This window comes from Stegostoma tigrinum, chromosome 17 (genome assembly GCF_030684315.1).
Source record: "Stegostoma tigrinum isolate sSteTig4 chromosome 17, sSteTig4.hap1, whole genome shotgun sequence".
Lineage (NCBI taxonomy): Eukaryota > Metazoa > Chordata > Chondrichthyes > Orectolobiformes > Stegostomatidae > Stegostoma > Stegostoma tigrinum.
In genome coordinates this window covers 17,921,728-17,939,970 of record NC_081370.1, presented here as the reverse complement: position 1 = coordinate 17,939,970, position 18,243 = coordinate 17,921,728, and the positions used below count along the sequence as shown (strand labels likewise).

At 38.0% G+C, this 18,243-nt stretch overlaps 1 protein-coding gene across 4 annotated transcripts in view; it reads right to left on the bottom strand.

The window, feature by feature from the left end:
- The window catches only part of LOC125459537 (inner centromere protein A-like), a 39,051-nt gene that overhangs the window by 18,434 nt on the left and 2,374 nt on the right, over positions 1 to 18,243 (bottom strand). For 3 of the 4 annotated variants that reach the window (XM_048546089.1, XM_048546091.2, XM_048546090.2), the window contains exons 2-12: positions 18,032 to 18,187; positions 17,302 to 17,457; positions 15,143 to 15,238; positions 12,962 to 13,722; positions 10,472 to 10,508; positions 7,457 to 7,526; positions 7,216 to 7,336; positions 5,508 to 5,556; positions 3,995 to 4,112; positions 1,904 to 2,038; positions 1,586 to 1,695 (exon numbers count right to left, since the gene is read on the bottom strand). In XM_048546089.1, the coding sequence (XP_048402046.1) occupies positions 1,586 to 1,695; positions 1,904 to 2,038; positions 3,995 to 4,112; positions 5,508 to 5,556; positions 7,216 to 7,336; positions 7,457 to 7,526; positions 10,472 to 10,508; positions 12,962 to 13,722; positions 15,143 to 15,238; positions 17,302 to 17,450 (1,646 nt within the window). In that variant the 5' untranslated portion in view covers positions 17,451 to 17,457; positions 18,032 to 18,187. The remainder of the gene's footprint in view (positions 1 to 1,585; positions 1,696 to 1,903; positions 2,039 to 3,994; positions 4,113 to 5,507; positions 5,557 to 7,215; positions 7,337 to 7,456; positions 7,527 to 10,471; positions 10,509 to 12,961; positions 13,723 to 15,142; positions 15,239 to 17,301; positions 17,458 to 18,031; positions 18,188 to 18,243) is intronic. The other variant, XM_059651998.1, reaches the window with a different exon arrangement.

Below are 18,243 nucleotides of genomic sequence, written 5' to 3'. Positions count from 1 at the left end.
ACAAATCCACAAGCTGGCTGAAACTATCATGCTGCAACTCACTTGCTCACTTCAGGAATGACCTGTTCAGTCCACCTATTGTCCTCAATCTCAGTATCCCAAGTGGTGAAATCATCCCATGCAAGATCTATCAGCACACATCCTTTAAGTCAAACAGAGGCAATCACCAACATGTCCTTTGATGTAAACCACATGTGTCATCTCCCATGGTGAATGTCCTTGCTAACCAAGCTCAAGACAAGCCAGGGACTTGGAGGCAAATGCCACTCCTGGACTTCAGTCTAAGTCCCAAATGCAATTCCGTAGATGTTGCACATTATCAAGATACGGCATGGTGGCTCAGGGGTCAGCACTGCTGCTTAACTGTACCAGGGACCTGGGTTCAATTCCAGCCTTTTCTGCATGGGTTTCCTCCCACAGTCCAAAGATGTATGGGCTGGGTGGATTGGCTATGCTAAATTGTCCATAAAAATGTCCAGGAATGTGCAAGGTAGGTGGGCAAGCCATGCGAACTTCAAGGTTACAGGAAGTGTGCACTCTTTGGAGGGTTGGTGTGAACCCAATGGGCCAAATGGACTGCTTCCGTACTGTAAGGATATGATGTTCTCTACAGAGGCAATTTAACCACCTTAAAACTCAGCAAAACAAGATGACCAAATCACCTGAATTCACTAAAAAGAACAACTTCCCTATTGAGAGAATAAAATTTAGAGATATTAAATGACTTCCCGGCAGCATAATCTGTTTTATAGCCTTGATTATAGCTTTAGTTGGTTTCAAGCCCAAAGCCATCTTCCACATGAGACCATTTTGTTTTACGTAACAAAAAAAAAGAAAGATTGTTTGTTCCAATCCATTTGACTATGCTCCTCCAATCAGGGTTTTGCCAAAATCCAAAATTCCTGAATGTTAAACACGCAAATCAATCAGACCACTAGTTTATTGACATTGCAGTTAAGCTTGCAAAGTAAGCATAAGATGGTATTGCCATCAGACAGCAATTGAATTGGTTGCAACTTACTAGTTACATTTATACAAGAATCAATTAGCAGGTGGCATATCCTGGTAGGAAAAGAGGTTACGTTAAATTTTGACTATAATCTAAATGGAAATAAGAATTAAGCATCTTGGGTCGTGGATACAAGAATCAAGAAAATCACAGAGGAACTTCAGTTCTGTGCAGTCTGGTTATTGCACTGTGGCACATTCCAAATTGCAGTACAACCTATTGTGAACATTTGTAGCAGCACAAGTTCACAAAGCCATTAAGTATAGGCTCCATCTCAGAATACAAAATTGAAAAAGTAGAGTTGTTTAAAATTGTATAAAATTGTTTGGACCATATTTGGAGCACAAAACAGTTTTAGCCTTCTTGTTATAAAAATCATCACACAAAAGAAGTGGACTTGGCTGACAGCAAGATACAGGGAGTTTTAAGGTGATGGTTTCAGGACACGAAGAAAACTAGTCCAAAGCAAATGCTTCTAAAATTAGGCTCATGATACAAGTCTGTCTCCCCAAACCCACATCTAATGCAGTCTGGAAAATTACAGGCAAGAATTCACACCAAAATACGTTTGCTTACTTTTTGAACTCTTCCACTTTGCGTTTCTTCTCTTCCTCCACTTTTTGTATTCTTTCTTCCTCCTGTTCTCGCTTCTTCTTTAGATTTGCCAGACGAGCTTTCTCTTGTTCCTAAAACAGGTCAAGAAGCAAATATGAATCATGTAGACACATTAAGCACAATTTGCTAAAAATTTACCAAAAGTAGTGATAGTGTTTTTCAAAAAAATTAGTAAACTTACATGGAGTATCACAAAACTCTTCACTACCAGCCACTTGGACAAAGACTACATTCTTTGTATTCAAGGCTGAATATCCTAAGAAATCAGAATACATATACCTTGGGATCAACTTTCAATGGAGTGTTGCGTTTAATGAAGGACTTCACTACTGTCCGGCCAACAGATACTGGGGTCATCAGCAATTGATTCTTCTGAACTGCATGGAGGAAGCTTTTATGCTTTGGTCGAACCACCTACAGAATAGAATTTACTGGTCATGTGCTGGAATTACGAAGTGGGAGTAAGTCACATTTAGAATTCATCTCAAAAGCAGATAATCATCGAGACATGCAGCATGGAAACAGAACCTTTGATCCAACTCTACAAGATATTCTAAATAAATCTATTCCCATTTGCAAGCATTTAGCCCATATCCCTTCAAACCCTTACAATTCATATACCCATCCAGGTGCCTTTTAATTGTTGTAACTGTACTAGCCTCCACCATCTCCTCTGGCATCTCATCATTTATGCACTACTGTCTGCATGAAAAACTTGTCCCATAGGTCCCTTTTAAACACAAGATAAAAACAACATTAATCTTATTCACAAGAACTTGAAAAAGAAACAATTTTCGTTTATATAGCTTGGCTCTGTAGATATTGCAATAATTTTGAGGATCATGGGAGGCTTTAAATGCTGCAAGGCCTAAAATTCGAACTTGACTGATATTGAACTGTATTACAATAGCATACTAAAGAAGAAGAAAACAATATTTTATATGGGCTCTGACAAAGCATCTTTCTTTGAATTAGAATTTGGTTAATTACCAAAGTCAAATCAAAAAGGACTATCGTCAGAAAAGGCAGAACATAATTCCAAAATAACTGTCCCTGTCACACACCCAGACTGGTTAAGTGAAACACAAGTTGAGAGCAGAAAATGTAAAAAGATCAAGTAAACAAGAGGTCAGAAAAGTCAGGCACACTCAAATAGATGACAGGTAATCTTCAGATATCAAAAAAACCAAGAAAGGACTGTTAGAATTGACAATCCAGAATGCATGGATGCCAATATTACCAAAGTGACAATATAGTGGTATTTGTCTACAGAGATTTAGTTCAAATGTTTAAAAAGTTTACTCCCAAACTAAATGGAAAAAAAAAGTTGAATCTGACTGTTCTGCTAATATTTTCATTGCACCATCATTCTTCCACTCTCAAACATGGCTTCCACAGGTCATTCAGTCTGGAATTTCAAATACCAAAATTTTCATATCTTCTAAAACTGAAAGTTGCTGAGATAATTAATCTGAGTTTCTTCACTACCAGTCTCCCTCAGAATCTGCAGCACTCTATTCTACCTGTTTTAAGTACAATTTTGTTGGATAAAGTGCAAGTTAAGACAAAAAGTGGTGTGCAAAAGCAAGCTCTTTCAGATTGCAACAACCTAAATAATCTATACTTTTCTTTCTGCTTCCTTGTCTAAATACATTTAGGGTGCCAGGACCTACTTTCATAGTTACAATTTTTCTTTACCCACTAGAAACGTAGAATTACTAAAATAGATCTTTTAAAACAAAATCTTATAGTTTCAAGGACACCTTTGACACCAGCTTTGATTATGTGACGTTGTAAGCTTACTGCTGGAACTTAAATGAGTCTTCTTGGATAACTGGACCCAATCTCTGAATTACCAATTCAGTAATAACATGACTGCCTAGTAACCAAGGGGACAAGAACTAATGGGTTTTCTTAAATTCTAGATAGAGAAAAGTTTATGCTCGCCCATTACTAGATGTTAGACAACCAGCATGGCAAGGCATACAGGCTGACAGGGGCTAGATGGTGTCGGCACATACATGGAACCTGATTTCAGCTCGTCTTGGGGCACCAACTGACAGCAAAATAAGAAACAGTGGGCCATGGATAAATTCAGGATAGAGGGAAAACAAGAGCTATTAATATCAGCCAATAGAACCAGGTAAGAAAGTGGTTAACAGTTTAGTGAGAACAGTATGAAAGCAGGTCTTGCAGGCAAGATGAGCTCGGAATACAACGATATAAGAGAGGAATTGAGAAAATTTGCTGATTCATGGCTGGAGTAGAGGGATAAGCTTGAACTGGTGAACTGAAGGAAAACAGACGGATGGTCTCGATCAGAATAATACATTTTTTATGAGACCCCCTACACTACACATTTCAACTTACTTTGCTGGCTGCAGGATCTGGTGAAGGGGTCTTCTTTCTTGGTGGAAAGTCATCTTTTTCTCTTTCTTCAGTGTAGTTACACACATTTGCCATTGCACGCTTGTAACTGTGTTTCCGTCTAAGAAACCACAACACAAGTTAAATGAAGCTGCAAACACGATAATCAAATAAAACAACTGTTCTATTTTGTTTGCTATTAAAAAGTCTACCATAAGCCTTACCTGGCTTGAGCCCTCTTCTGTATATTCATCAGGATAACACTTCAAACTATTCAAGCCAATGTCTCAATGCTATTATCACTGGAATGTTAACCCAGAGACCAAGAAAACATTCTGGGTTTGAATCCTGCCAGGCTAGATGGTGGAATTTGAACTCAAATATCTGGAACCAAGATTCTAATGATAACCATGAATTCATTGCCAATTGTTGGAAAAACCCATCTGGTTCACAGATTTCCTTTAGGGAAGGAAACTGCCATCCTTGCCTGGTCTGTGCGCCTCCAGAACAGCAGTGTTGTTGACTCTTTACTGCCCTCCTGGCAATTCAGAATGAGCAACAAGTGCTGCCTAAAAAGCAACACCCTTATCCCACAAATGAAAAAAATAAAAAGCAACTTCAACTGAACAGAAGCCGGCATACATATGCGAGCATATTCAAATTCCATTCATAGATGCAGTGCTATGAAAAAAAACACTGAAGACATAATTTGTCCCACTGACAAACCCCCAATAGATCATAAAATTCCTACAACATGGAAACAGGCCCTTTGACCCAACAAGTCTACACTGACCCTCAGAGCATCCCACCCAAACCATTCCCTATAACCCACAAAACTACACATTCCTGAATACATTAGGCAATTTAGCACAGCCAATCCATAGTCTGTGCATCTTTGGGCTGTGGGATGAAACCCACAGACACACGGAAAATGTGTGAACTCCATACAGACGGTTGCAGGGGCCAGTGGTGGGTGGGAGGGAGTCGAACTCCAGTCTCTGGTGCTGTCTCAGGCAGTAGTGCTAACCACTGTGCCACCCTTTAATTAACAGGACACCAATAAATGTTCTAAGAAATATGCCACTAGCAATGTTGTCTTAAGGCTAAGCTGCAACAAACCAAACAATCCCTGTGCAAGGGTGCCTCTTAAAATTGCAGCAAAGAGTGATCATGCACAATAGGTTAATGAGGCCACATGCTCAGGACAAAAAACAAACAGCAAAACCATTTTAAGGTACATTGCTCACCAGGTTGGATACCTCAAAACAGTTTGTGCATGCCAACTCTCCTCAGCCTATTTCAGGATTCTAGACACAATCTCAGATGAATTTTGAAACCTTCCCTTGCTTGTATTGTGTCACACTAATCCCCTAAAAAGGTGAACAATTCATTGTGCACTTTGCAACCAACACTAGTACTACAGGAGCACCAGATCAAGTTACACTTGAATTCCGCATGTTACCGTAGACCAATGAGTTAAAAGCAAGGGCAGGCAGGAATCTCAAGGGATACTTACCCAACACTCTGGCCATCAGAAGAAACTGGTTCATCAGAACCACTGCTCTCTGTGAGAGGATAATATGTATTAATATACAAATGCTAACAGAATTACATGTTTTCTACTTAAATTGCTGTATCCTTTGATCAAGGCCAGTTAGCTAGACTATTAACAAACATTGGTGACAGTAATGATGACTAACACTACATTTGTCATGATAAGCAGATGACCAACATTCCCTCTCAATGCTGAGTGCTGTTTAGAGTCGACACAGCAATAAGCATGCCTATGTCATTTCTAGCATTAACTTCCATTTCTCAAAGTTGCTGACACACAGACCAAGGTTGTGCAGAAGAACATTAGCAGGAATACTGCATGTGAAAACCATGGAAACAGATTCTGGCACTTCCATTTCAATTTTCACACCTACTGTTGACCTTTTTAAGTTAGTCAACCGTCTATTCAGACTGTTACACCATCCCCAACAGGCTCTCAAGTATCCTAACGTGCGGTACCTTAAACACTTTCTGGAAGTCCAAGTGTATTACATCGACTGGTCATAGTTTAAAATCTATGCTGGTTTGTTACTTCACCAACGAGGGGTCACGCATGATTTCCCCCTCTTATATTTATGAAGTGTTGATTAGGTATTTCTATATGTCCTGTTATTACATCCTTTATTATAAAAGAACATAAATAACAGATGTTTAAGATAACTGGCCTATGCTTACATAACAAGGTGTAGAGCTGGATAAACACAACAGACCAAGCAGAGGAGCAGGAAGGCTGATGTTCTGGAGAAGGGTCTAGGCCCAAAATGTCAGCTTTCCTGCTCCACTGACGCTGCTTGGCCTGCTGTGTTCATCCAGTTCTACCCCTTGTTATTTCAGATTCTCCAGCATCTGGAGTTCAGACTATCTCTGGCCTATGCTTAGCTTTTTCTGGTCTCCTTCACTTGAATAATTATATTACAATGTGGTTTCTAATCCTGTGCTTTAGAATGTAATTATTCTTGGAAAACTTGACCGGGGCTTCTACTAACCCTGTAGCTACTTCCTAAAGGTGCAGCCAATCAGGTCAAGAGCAATTAACAGCTTTTAGCCTCATTAGTTACCCTTGTACTTTCTCTCTAGGTGATAACTGTTTCTTTCTTTTCCCACTCTTACTCCAAGATTTAGTATTGATGGAATGCTCATTTCCTTATGAAGGCTGATGCAAAGTATTTATTCATATTTTCTGCCTTTTTCTCACGAGCTTATGTTCAGTTCAGCCTCGCCTCCTTTTTGTGTATTAAAAGAAGCTCCTGCTTGGTCTTTTTTACAAGTCTGCCCTCAGTTTATTTCACACACCGAGTTTTTAAAGACTCTCTCAATCCTCTGGACCACCACAAATTTTTGCCACTTAGGATATTTTTATTTGATGCTATTCTCAACTTTGAGTTAGATCACACCTCTCAATGGGATATAATCTTTGTTGCAAGCAATGAGCTATTTCTTAAAACATCTGCCATTGTTAGAAATATTACCAAGAAGTGCTGAAGTCACTACTGGAGGATAAATATTTCAGGAAGAGGTGTTCTAATTTTCATGATCCTTTCTAAAGTCCTAATCCATTTTATGACTTGAGATCTTTAAGCCAAACTCCAAGAAATTATGGAGAACTTAAATATTCATTATAAAATGTACGTACATCTTATTGAAATTGAGAAGTTTAAAATTTTCAACACCTTTTCTCTGAACTTTTGAAGTTCTACATGTTTGTAGATTAGCAGCCCCCTCCTTATCTTGACTGTAGATGGCATTTTTCATGACACTTCGTGTACATCTACGCTCTTGATTTTCAGGAACCTGCATATAAAGTGAAGCAGCTTACTTTATACATACTTATCTAACAGAAAAAAAATGTTGTGTACAAAAATTTTTTTTAAAGTTTTTAAATTTTAAAAAAAGCCAGTTCTTAAAACCTACCTTGGAGGCTGATTGCTCATCTTCCTTTGGGTCTTCAGATTTAAACAGAGTGCGAGAATTTTCATCAACACTAAGTGATTAAAAAAAAACTGTTCAAATTTCAAAAATGAAACTTTTTTCAACTAAGTGAGCCAAGGGACCTGGTCTTAATCTTCAGTTTCACATGCTTAGCTATGGAAATAGTAATCTCTTTCCAAATGCAGAGCAAAAATAAATAGGTTAGAGACTGTGCTCAGTTGTATCAGTTTACTTAGCACAATGTACAAAAACAAACCTGCAGAACACATGATATTGTATGTTGAAGCACAAACAACATCCAATTTCAGGGTCTCTGACATTTTGTAAAGACTAGAAGAAAAACTATTAAGTTATACCCACAAAAACACCTACCCAAATCTCCAGGATGAATTGATCACCATTTGGAAAGTCCATTTCTTGTGCTCATTGTTAGCAGTCCTTTGAGGAGGCCTTTTTTTTAAAATTGGCAGTGAATGACATTTTTTTTTAAAAATCACCACAAGATTGACTTATTACTACTAGCATACACTTATAAATAGCTTGGTTTTTCAAAATAATCTTCAGTAATTAAAAACTGCATTGCCTTTTTTATTTAACCTGTAAGCAAAGTCACCATAGTCCAACCGGACCACAGGGCTGTGCTTTCAGAGACTGGTGGTGGTTTAACGCGAGGGTCACAACACCTCAGACTGACAAGTAAAATGCTTTATAATCAAAATAGCTGAAATTACGTTTATCAAATTGGATGAAGTTATTCTGCTGAAAAACAAGGAATATTTAAAAGTACTGCTTAAATCAAATACAACCTGATATGATCAAACGTTAAAATTCAAGACTACAGTAATGTCTGAAATCAGTGACAACCATGTGTACCATCTAAAGCTTGCATGCAGTAATAAAAAGTTCCTTCTCAAGCACCTTCCAAACCCACAATCTCTACCATCTCTAAGGGTAACAGATCCAGAGAACCAGCAGTAGCTGCAGGTTTCCCTCCAAGTACAAGCCATTTCAGATTTTGATTTATAAACCTTCATTGACTCCGTGACAGGGAGGCAAAATCCCAGAAATGCTTTCCTGACAGCATTATGCATGCCCCCACTTCAACAATTACACTGCTGCAGTTTAAAGAATTTCACGCCAGCTTTATCAAAGATAAAATATCAATGTAGCGTGGCCAGTGACACCCATCAGTAATTTTTAAAAAAGCCTTTATTTCTAGTTACACCTGAAGCTAACACTATTGTAGTAATGCAAAGCCTATATTCTGACAGTGAAGAGTGAAAGATTTTAACAACTGCATACAAAGAATGGGAAGAAAGGACACTGTTTGTAGCCTACAGACCCATACTGCAGTTCTATGCAAGTGACTTTCACGTTGACATTGCTCATTTACACATACTCAGTAGTACTAAGTAAAATTCCCTTGACATCTACAGGCCTTTGAATCTACTACTTAACATTTAACATTGAGCAACAGGTTGATTTGGTAATCATCTCACTAGACAGAGGTTGGTATGTTTTTCCTTTCATAGCAAAATTAACTCTTTTCAGCTCCAACTCCATTTTGCAATTGGAATAGAAAAATCAAGGGGCAAAAAATGCTGCCAGCTTGTGTTCCTAAGCTGAAATCTATTCCATTCTCCATGTGTAATGTGATTTATGAGTGCTAATCAAACTTGACCCTTTCATGAAGATCAATTGCAATCATCTTTACCCTCATTGACAAATGTTTAGATAAAGTCCTGGCACGGATATACTTTTAACAACTCCAGGACAGGAACCAAAACTTGTACACAGCAGTCGCAAAATAGCAACTTTATAACAATTGATAAACATTTGATTTAGTGATACTGTTTTTAAACAAATATTGACCACAACTTAGATTTTCCCTGCTTCTTGGAATAGTGGCATGGAAATCTTTTTTAGACCCAAAACTACAGTTTAGCAACCTCACTCAAAAGATGGAAGCTTCAAGTAGTACAGCATTCTTTCAGCAATAACCATGTGTCAGCCTCTGTTGTGTTAAGCCTCTGGAATAGTATATAAAACCAACTTAGATACAAGAGAGTTAGAACGCTGAGAAAGAGCTGGCATCTTAAGATTCTGCACTGTACTGCCAAGTTCAGTTGCTTACTAAGCCATTAATTAAAACAGTGCACTTTATGCTGCCAAAGAATCTCTGCTCATATCTTGGCAATTTAATATTTATGATCATTACAAGCAGTAACACTTCACAACTAAATTTCCTGATTTGGTTGCTTCACAGCTCAAAAAAGGTGGTGTGCAGTTATGCACACAGATTTCTAAATCAAGAAATATGTATGCGATAAATGCAACAATGTGAAGTATAACATCTGGCTTCACTACTGTTGGACATTTCAAGGTGAAGTCTGACAGACAGCAAGTCTTAAATGTCTCCAATTACACTGGTATCTACAGCAATGTATCAGTTTTCACTAACGAGAACACTCAATTTTTAAGGATTAAGCATTAAATCATTTATAGTTCTCATATCTTAAATCAGCAGATTTTAACTTGTAATAACTAATAACTACCTGTCACAGTTTGCTATTGAATCACAGTTAGAGGAAAAACCAGGGTACATAAAAATTGGCTTCAGGAGTCGGTCTTAAAAGGGATTAACCAAAAACAAGTGGTGAAAAAAAGTTTGAGAACCCTTGTCCTATTTGATATTGCGGAAAATCATATCACCTGTGCACGAACTGTCCATAAACACCATTTGCTCAGAAGAGGAGAAAGTGATTTAACAAGATACTGACCACCAATTAGCTCCTGTAGAACTGTTCCTTCAGACATCCACAAATATCTAAGTTTCTAATTTTTATATCCAAAAAATTTCAAAACAGGAAGATTCAGATTAAATCCCTCAAGATGGGATAATTAGGCAGGTGTTACAAATGTTGCAATTATTTGGTTACCCATTTAAGAACTTTTATCAGTCAACATTCAGCATGAATATTTCAATAAATCTCTTACCATGCTCTCTTGTCCATATTGTCAAAACAGTTTTGAGCTAAAAAGACAAAACAGACAAGATTTTAAATGAAACAAAAACAAAAAATCTGAACCTTAAAGGACCTGATCAAGTTTGGATTTTGAAAGTAATACTATGAGAGAATATCAAAGTCAGTTGCAAAATTTGGTTAAATTTTCTAGTACAATAGAGGAAAGAAAAAAAGGACGGAACAGTAATCAATAGCCAAGTGAAAAGAAAAAAAAAATGGACATCTGCATCTAGACAACCCACACTCATTACTCTTTGACCGCTTCAAATGATTTTGGGTGTTCATTTAACCGACCATCCCATCACAGTAGAGTCATATGGCATGGAACAGACTATTCAGTCCATGTCGAACATAATCCCAAACTTAAAAACTCATCCCACCTGTCTGTCCCCTCCTGGCCCATATCCTTCCAAACTTTTCCTTTACATGCACCTATCCAAACGTCTAAATGTTGTAATTGTGCCCATATAGGCAAATTCCTGAGGAACTTCCTTCCACACGTGAACCACCTAGTTTAAAGAAAAAAAATTGCCTGTTTTTTAAGAATCTCTCTCATCAACGTGCCCCCTATACGCAATCCTAGGGAAAGGCAACACCATTAACTATCTATACCACTTATTACTTTGTAAACTTCTATAGGGTCACCTTTCAACCTCCTACATTCCAGCAGGAAAGTCTCAGCCTCTCTAACTCAAAAATTCCATACCCAGTGACATCCTTATAAAATCTCTTCTGAACCATCTCGATCTTGATAATTTCCTTCCTATAACTGGATGACCAGAACTGGACACAGTATTCCAGCAGAGGCCTCACCAAATGTCCTGTACATCCTCAACATGATTTCCCAACTCCTACACTCAAAAGGAGTATGTATGAAGGCAAAAGTGCCAAATACCTTTTTAATTGTCCTGTCAATGTGCAACTCAAACTTCAAAAGAATTAATGTTCCTGCACTCATGTTCTACAACACTACCCAAAGCCCTACCATTAATTGCACAAGCCCTGCCCTGATTTGTTGCACCAAAAACGCAATACCTCACATTTATCCAGACTGAACTCCATCTGCCTTTTTCAGCACATTGACCTATTTGATCAAGATCCCTTCATAATCTCAGAAAACCTTCATCTCCTAGGCCAATTTTGGTATCAAGTATCAACTTACTAAGCATGCCTTCTATATTCTCATCCAAATTATTTCATAAAGTGATAAAACAAAAAAAACCACCAGAACCATTTGGGGACAGATTGCAATGAATTGCAACAAAAAGATGTGGAGTTTCCTCCTGATGAGCATTAGTGTCTGAGTCAAATCAAATAGTTTAGTTAATATAGGGCTGACAATTACTGACCATTGCAAATGAATGCAAGTAAGGGCATGGTGATGTGGAACAAAGTGAATAGTTCAAAAATTGAGAAAACTAAGGAGTGGAAGGTTTGTCAGCACAGCATACTATGCTTAGGTCTGATAACAACAACAGCATTAAGGAAGGTTTCAGAGGCAGATGGGATTGGGGCAGGTCATGCTACAAAGAAGCTAGCAGTCATTCTGGCAAGTCCATGGGGTGAGAAACTGAAGGTTAATTTACCACCATGGTTAACTTGAGGCAGTGGTTACTGAGTGAGGATGGAATCTTATAACAAGTTGCGGTGGAGACTAAAAATGATTTTTCTTCTCTAAAGCATAAAGTAGGGGAAGTTGTGATCCATCTAGGACAGCAGGTGAAATGAAAGCAAATCAGTGTACATTTGGATTTTTAAAACCATGCAAGAGGTTAAATTACAAGGAGACTACAGAGTCAAATGGGCAATTTTAAATCGACATCGAAACAAAATGCAGGGAGCACATTTTCCTCGGCTACAAACCTAGAAGCATGGGGTCATTGCCTCAAGCATAAGGGATCAGTCATTTAGGACAGAAGTAGTTTTTTCAGGAGGGTTGGGAACCTCTGGAGTTCTCTACTTCAAGGTACTACAAACACATTCAGGTCAGAATCAATAATTTTGGAGCAATGAGGGAATCAAGGAAAATGAGGAACGGTGTGTTAACGTTAAAACATAGCCATGATGCTACTAAACAGATAAAGTTCAACGTTTACGGTTGAAAGCAGTAGACAATTGGGCACCCTCTTCATAACTGGACTATGTTCACTCTTTCCAGCCATTCTGCAAGATTATGGGGACTATAACTTCTGGATCTCAGATGATCCCAGTCATTGCTTCTTAAGCCCGAGCTGGAAGAGAAAAGGATTTACTGAAATAAACTAATATAAACAGCGTACAAGCTGTGGAAAAAGGCTTTCTTCCTTGTCTCAATGCAAATCCACCCATTTGCAAATATAGCTGAAATTTTGTGATCTTAAATTCAGTTTTGTATAGCTCAAAACGTAGAACCTTATTATCCATTTTGCAGACAGAATATAATACAATTTGTCAACACATTATAATTCTCTCGAACACGTACACTTACAGTTGGAAGCAGAAGACTCCAGAACATTCCGCCTCTTGGTAATGGATTTACGCAAGGAATTCCTCATCGATTCCTGTACCATGACGGTCCGTTGAATATTCAATGAATATTTACCCACTAGGCTACGGCAGCTGGACCGGCGACTGGCAGTGCTTTTCCGCACTGATCTACGATTAGCCTTATGGTTGGACTGGTTTTCATCTTCAGTGATGGAGTTCTCACTAGCAGCTAGTGACTCCACAGAATTATTTAAGTCTCGATCAGTTAAACACTCATTCACACAATTTTCTTCAGCAGTTACAGCACCTGCTATTTTCACCTTAGTTGCTGCTCGATTTGGGCTCCTGGGGATCACTGAAGTGGCAGCAGACAATGTTTCCAAAACAGGTGTACTGGGAGGTCGTTCTGTCTCAAATTCCTTTTGAGACAATTTCACATCTTCAGAAGAAGCTGTCAGAGTTTTAAAGTTAACTGCCTGACCTTTTTGGTCTAACTCAATAGTTTTACTGTCATTTGGTGACATGACAACAAGTGGTACTTTACCATTAACTGGGACAACAGGGAACGCATTATTTTTGTCAGTTTCAAGATTGGTAGTTGCTAGTGCACGTGTTGTTGACCGTGTTAGACGTACAGGGTGTGCTGACTCCTCAACTATCTTGTTGCAGTCTCTGTTATCTTCCTCGATAACCCTACTTCTGAGCTTTGCCCTTTGAGTTGAAGAGCGCCTCAAATTTCTTCTGCTTCTTGAAAGTCTGGAGAAATAAAATCCTTCAAATTAAAATCTCTACAAAAACAAAATTAATAGAACCAACACTCCTTCATACAGGCAATATTTTGTCATTTTTCTTTACACAGTTAGGGACCTTCCTCCCCTCATACACCAAAACTTCAAACAACACTGGCTTAGTTCCACAGGAGTTAGAGATGTTCAGTACTTTTGCCACATGATGGCACACAAAAGTGTCAGCAACTATTTTACTATGAAAGCAAATACACCCGAGCCTTAATTACCAATCCTGCATGGAGGCCAAAGCAAAAAGCTTCTCATGGTGCTTGCCAAATGATCCATTAAATAAAATTCAAGCAAGATCACAGAATACAGCATGAAGCATGCTATGGATCAACTCTTAAGAGGAGCACTTTGATCTACACAAGAAATCACTTAATTCAGCTAATAATGGAAGTGAACTCTTCTTCCTCCTCCCTTCATTTTAATGACTTTCAAATTTTTTTTTTAAAATGTAGTGGAACTACATTCTACAAACAGCACTCAAGAAATAGGAAGGAGTGGACCTCATGTTTAGAGTCTGCTCAGCTATGGCATGGTTGATATACTGCCTTAACTCCACTTCCCTGACCAATGTCCATATTCCTCAATTCTACAAGACCAGAAGTCTATCCAAGCCATGAACAGAGTTAATAATGGGGCATTTACAACCTTCTAGAGAGGGGAGAGAGCCAGAGCAAAAGCAATCAAAGATTTACAATACTTTGCATGAAATAACTTCTTACCTCATAAACCGGCTATTTTGCGCCAGTTTCTAATAGCATTATTTGCCCAACCAAGAGAATCAAACTTCTAATGCCTATCCCAACAAGCTTTCATGATTTATGAGTTAAGTTTCATTGTCCCAATGCCAGCATAAAACCAGTTTACTCTGTCCTTCGTACAGTGACCCTCACTACCACCCCCGACATAACGATTCTTTTTGTCTATCAACTAAACCAATATCAATGCACACATCGTTGCAACTCCTAGAACATTCTATTATCTGTGAACTTTGGTTTAACATCATATTGAACACCTTTTGAAAATCTAGTGTGCAAGTGGCTTCTCTTCATCCAATGCACACTTAAAAAGCCCTAAATAAATTTGTCAAACAATGTTAGTACAATGTCATACTATAGAATTGACTCAGCAAGAGTCCAAGAAATTCCCCAACTAATATCATACTGACCATCCTCTAGTCCCCATTTATCCTTACCCCACTTTTGAACAGTGGTATTACATTTTCTAGTTTCCAAAGTTGGTACTATTCCAGAATTCAGAACTATTGAAAACTTAAAACCAATATGACTCTTTCTAGAGAATGTGATTAGACCATTAAACACACAAGAGAATAATGCCTTCAAACTGTATGTCAATTTACTTCATACTACTAATATGCTTACCTCTTACTGGAATCCTGTGCCACAGATGGTCGTCTCCTACGCCGCTTTCTTTCTGAAGGCGTTTTTGGCATTAACTCAGGTTCTGCAGTAAAATCACTGAAAATATTTTCAAATTTGTGTATTAGTAGTAAAACCCAAATACATCTTGAAATACTTTTGGGTTTATTACTCATTTATACAAGTGAATCTTGCATACTGGCAGCCCACATTACCCTGTTTCTTTGACGATAAAGACTCAGGATTTGAAGTGAACTGTAACATCTGTACTTAACATTTTAGTATTTGTTAGGTGAATTGTATCTGTGGAGAGATTCTATATTTTTAGTTGGAAACTTATAACCTGCCTGTGTTCAATTCCTCATTTTTCGGCCTAAACGAAGAATGTACAAAAACCTTGATTTCTGGAATCACATTTAACATTGTAACACACAATCATAATACATTTAAGTGATACTATTGAAAACAAATTTTTTTTAAAACTAAAAAAATTGCCACATCACTGAAGAAATCAGGACAGTGAATAAAAGCTTAATCTAGGACGCATATTTGAAAGGAAATCTTAACGGGGGGGGGGGGGGGGTGCGCATTTAAAAAAAAAGAGATGTCACACCGTGGGGAAAAGGAAACTGGCAGTAAGGCCAATGTTAAGCAATTAAAAGAGACACCAGAAAAAATTCAGAGGTATCAAAAGGCTTTAGGGCTGCAGCAGACACAATGAGAAAAGACAAGACAGTGACAGGATCTGAAGACAAAGATAAGAATTTTAACGCTAACATCATCAGGTGGGAAGTTCATGATGGCCTAAAAGCACACAATGATTAGCAATGAGATTTGAAGACTGTTAAGATAGATGGAATTTTGGAGGAGCCCATGTTCACATTAAATGAATTTTGCACCCATTCAGGACACCAACTGAATACCAGGTTTTTGGGTAACTGCAAGATTTTAAAATGGACTTATGTAACATTACACAGCTGGATGTAGATGGTCTTTGGTGATGCTGCAGACAAGAAATTGTGTGTCTGAAGTCAAAGATTGTTAATAGGCCTTTGCAGCTTCCAACAGTTACCAAGGATGGAGACCGCACAGGAAAGTGACTGTCCCTATGACAATAAACAATGGTTCCAGACTTTTTTAGTTAGTTCAAAGAAATTTTTCATCTAATATTGCATGTCAGACAAACACAGACAATCATAGGAATTGAGTCTTTGACAGGCATCAGTAAAATACAGTAGTGTTATTGAACTTTTATGGAAGTTTTTGCTTACAGTTAAATCAAGCTATGGTAAATATTTGAGAAATAAAAGAGGCAAAAAGGAGGCAGTCCTTGGGGGACTGAAGGGTTTATTGATGCAAGTCTGCTGTCTTGCAGTCAAGTTACAAATATGGCTACTTTAAACAGCAAGTAGCAACAATAAAAAAGTGTTCTTTCAGAAGCTGTACAAACATGGTATAAGCCTTGAAGATAAGTCTGAAGTTCTTGGAATCAAAGTAGCCCAAAGCGATAATGGCAAATCAGACTGGAGACACGGTCACAAAGGGTGCACCAACTTTAATCAAATTTAATCCTCTGAAGGAAGAATACACCTCCATTTGTAAAGATTGCTGTTTCGAAGGAAGCATGTCTACTGGGGGCAGTGCTTCAAGCAATAAATTTTTTAAAAAACCGAGGAAGTTGTGATTCACTGGCTAACCAATAAGAGTGCAATTGGCTGCAATACTGCTAGCAAATTTTGCCTGTTTTTTCACTGCATCTGAAACAGGACTGTAAAACTGGTCTTAATTCAGTGTGATTGCATTAGAAGGAGACTTGAAAAAAGCCATTAGTAAACAAGACTTTAAAAATATTCAGTTATTCTTGAAGTGACAACCATATTCATTAATCCCAGGAAAACATTTTGAATAGCTTACCTTTAAGCTGCCCATTTAGGAGTCTGGTTAAGGGGTTACCCCCAGAACAAATCATGAAAATTTCATTGAACTGCAGGTCTAAATTTGTATAAATCTGGAACTTTCTTTTGAAAACCAGACTTTGGCAACCTACTCAATGTTTTGTTAGGATCAGTTCATATTTAACATCGACAAATAACAATACATCAAAAGCAAAAAAGGTACAGTGGCTAACATGGAGTTAACGAAATCTCAAAACACTTTTTAACCTGATGAACATCTTTTTGGCTTCCTCCTGGATTTCTTTCAGCCATATAGTATTTTCTTTGAAATCTTCAATAACAATATGAAGTTTCTCGCCAAAGTATTTCAGCATGTTATCAGTGTCCACCATTGTGATTGCTGTTCTAGAAGCCATGATGTCACTGAGTGGCACAAAAAAGGTAAAAATTAACCAAAGCAGACAAAGTAATTTATATATATCCACATGAAGTGTGAAAGTGCTTAAAGGAGAATGGAGGGAAAGGAAACTGCCATCCTTATCTAGCCTGGCTTATGTGACTTGTAACACTCAGCAACGTTGTGTACTCAACTGCCTTCAATGCAATTAGTGCCGGCCTGGCCAGCAAGACCACTTCCCCTGAACATTTATAAAACAAAAGCAAAATAACATCATCCACATTTCATTAACCAATTTTCAACACTTAAATTAACAAATCACAGGTGGGGAAGTCAGACCGGGCTCTGAGAAACTCTTGCCTAAGTCTGTACATTATAATTTGAAGGTCCATGAATGACTCTAGCATCCTTTCAGATGACACTTTCAATGCAGTGACAGATGCACACTGAAAAAAGATACCATCTTTCAGATGACCCAGCTGTCCATGAAAGACCAATTATGTCATTTGCGTACTGGTGTAAAGAAAAGTTGACATTAATCTTGCATATAGGAATTGCATCCAGCAGAAATAAAGATGAAGGAAATATGTATTTAAATACCTTAAAGATTCTGACCCAAGGCTCCAATTGTTTAATCAATGTCTTGAATCATCGACAGTAGCTAATATCACAGTTGGCCTGCGTTTTGATGTTTGTTTTTAATCTTATTTGCTCACGGGGCAGACTCTAGAGAGCAAGCTTTCATCAGCTTCACACCTGTAGTCACAAACAAAAAACCCATCTCTTCTTTCTGTCATAAATAGCAGCTGACA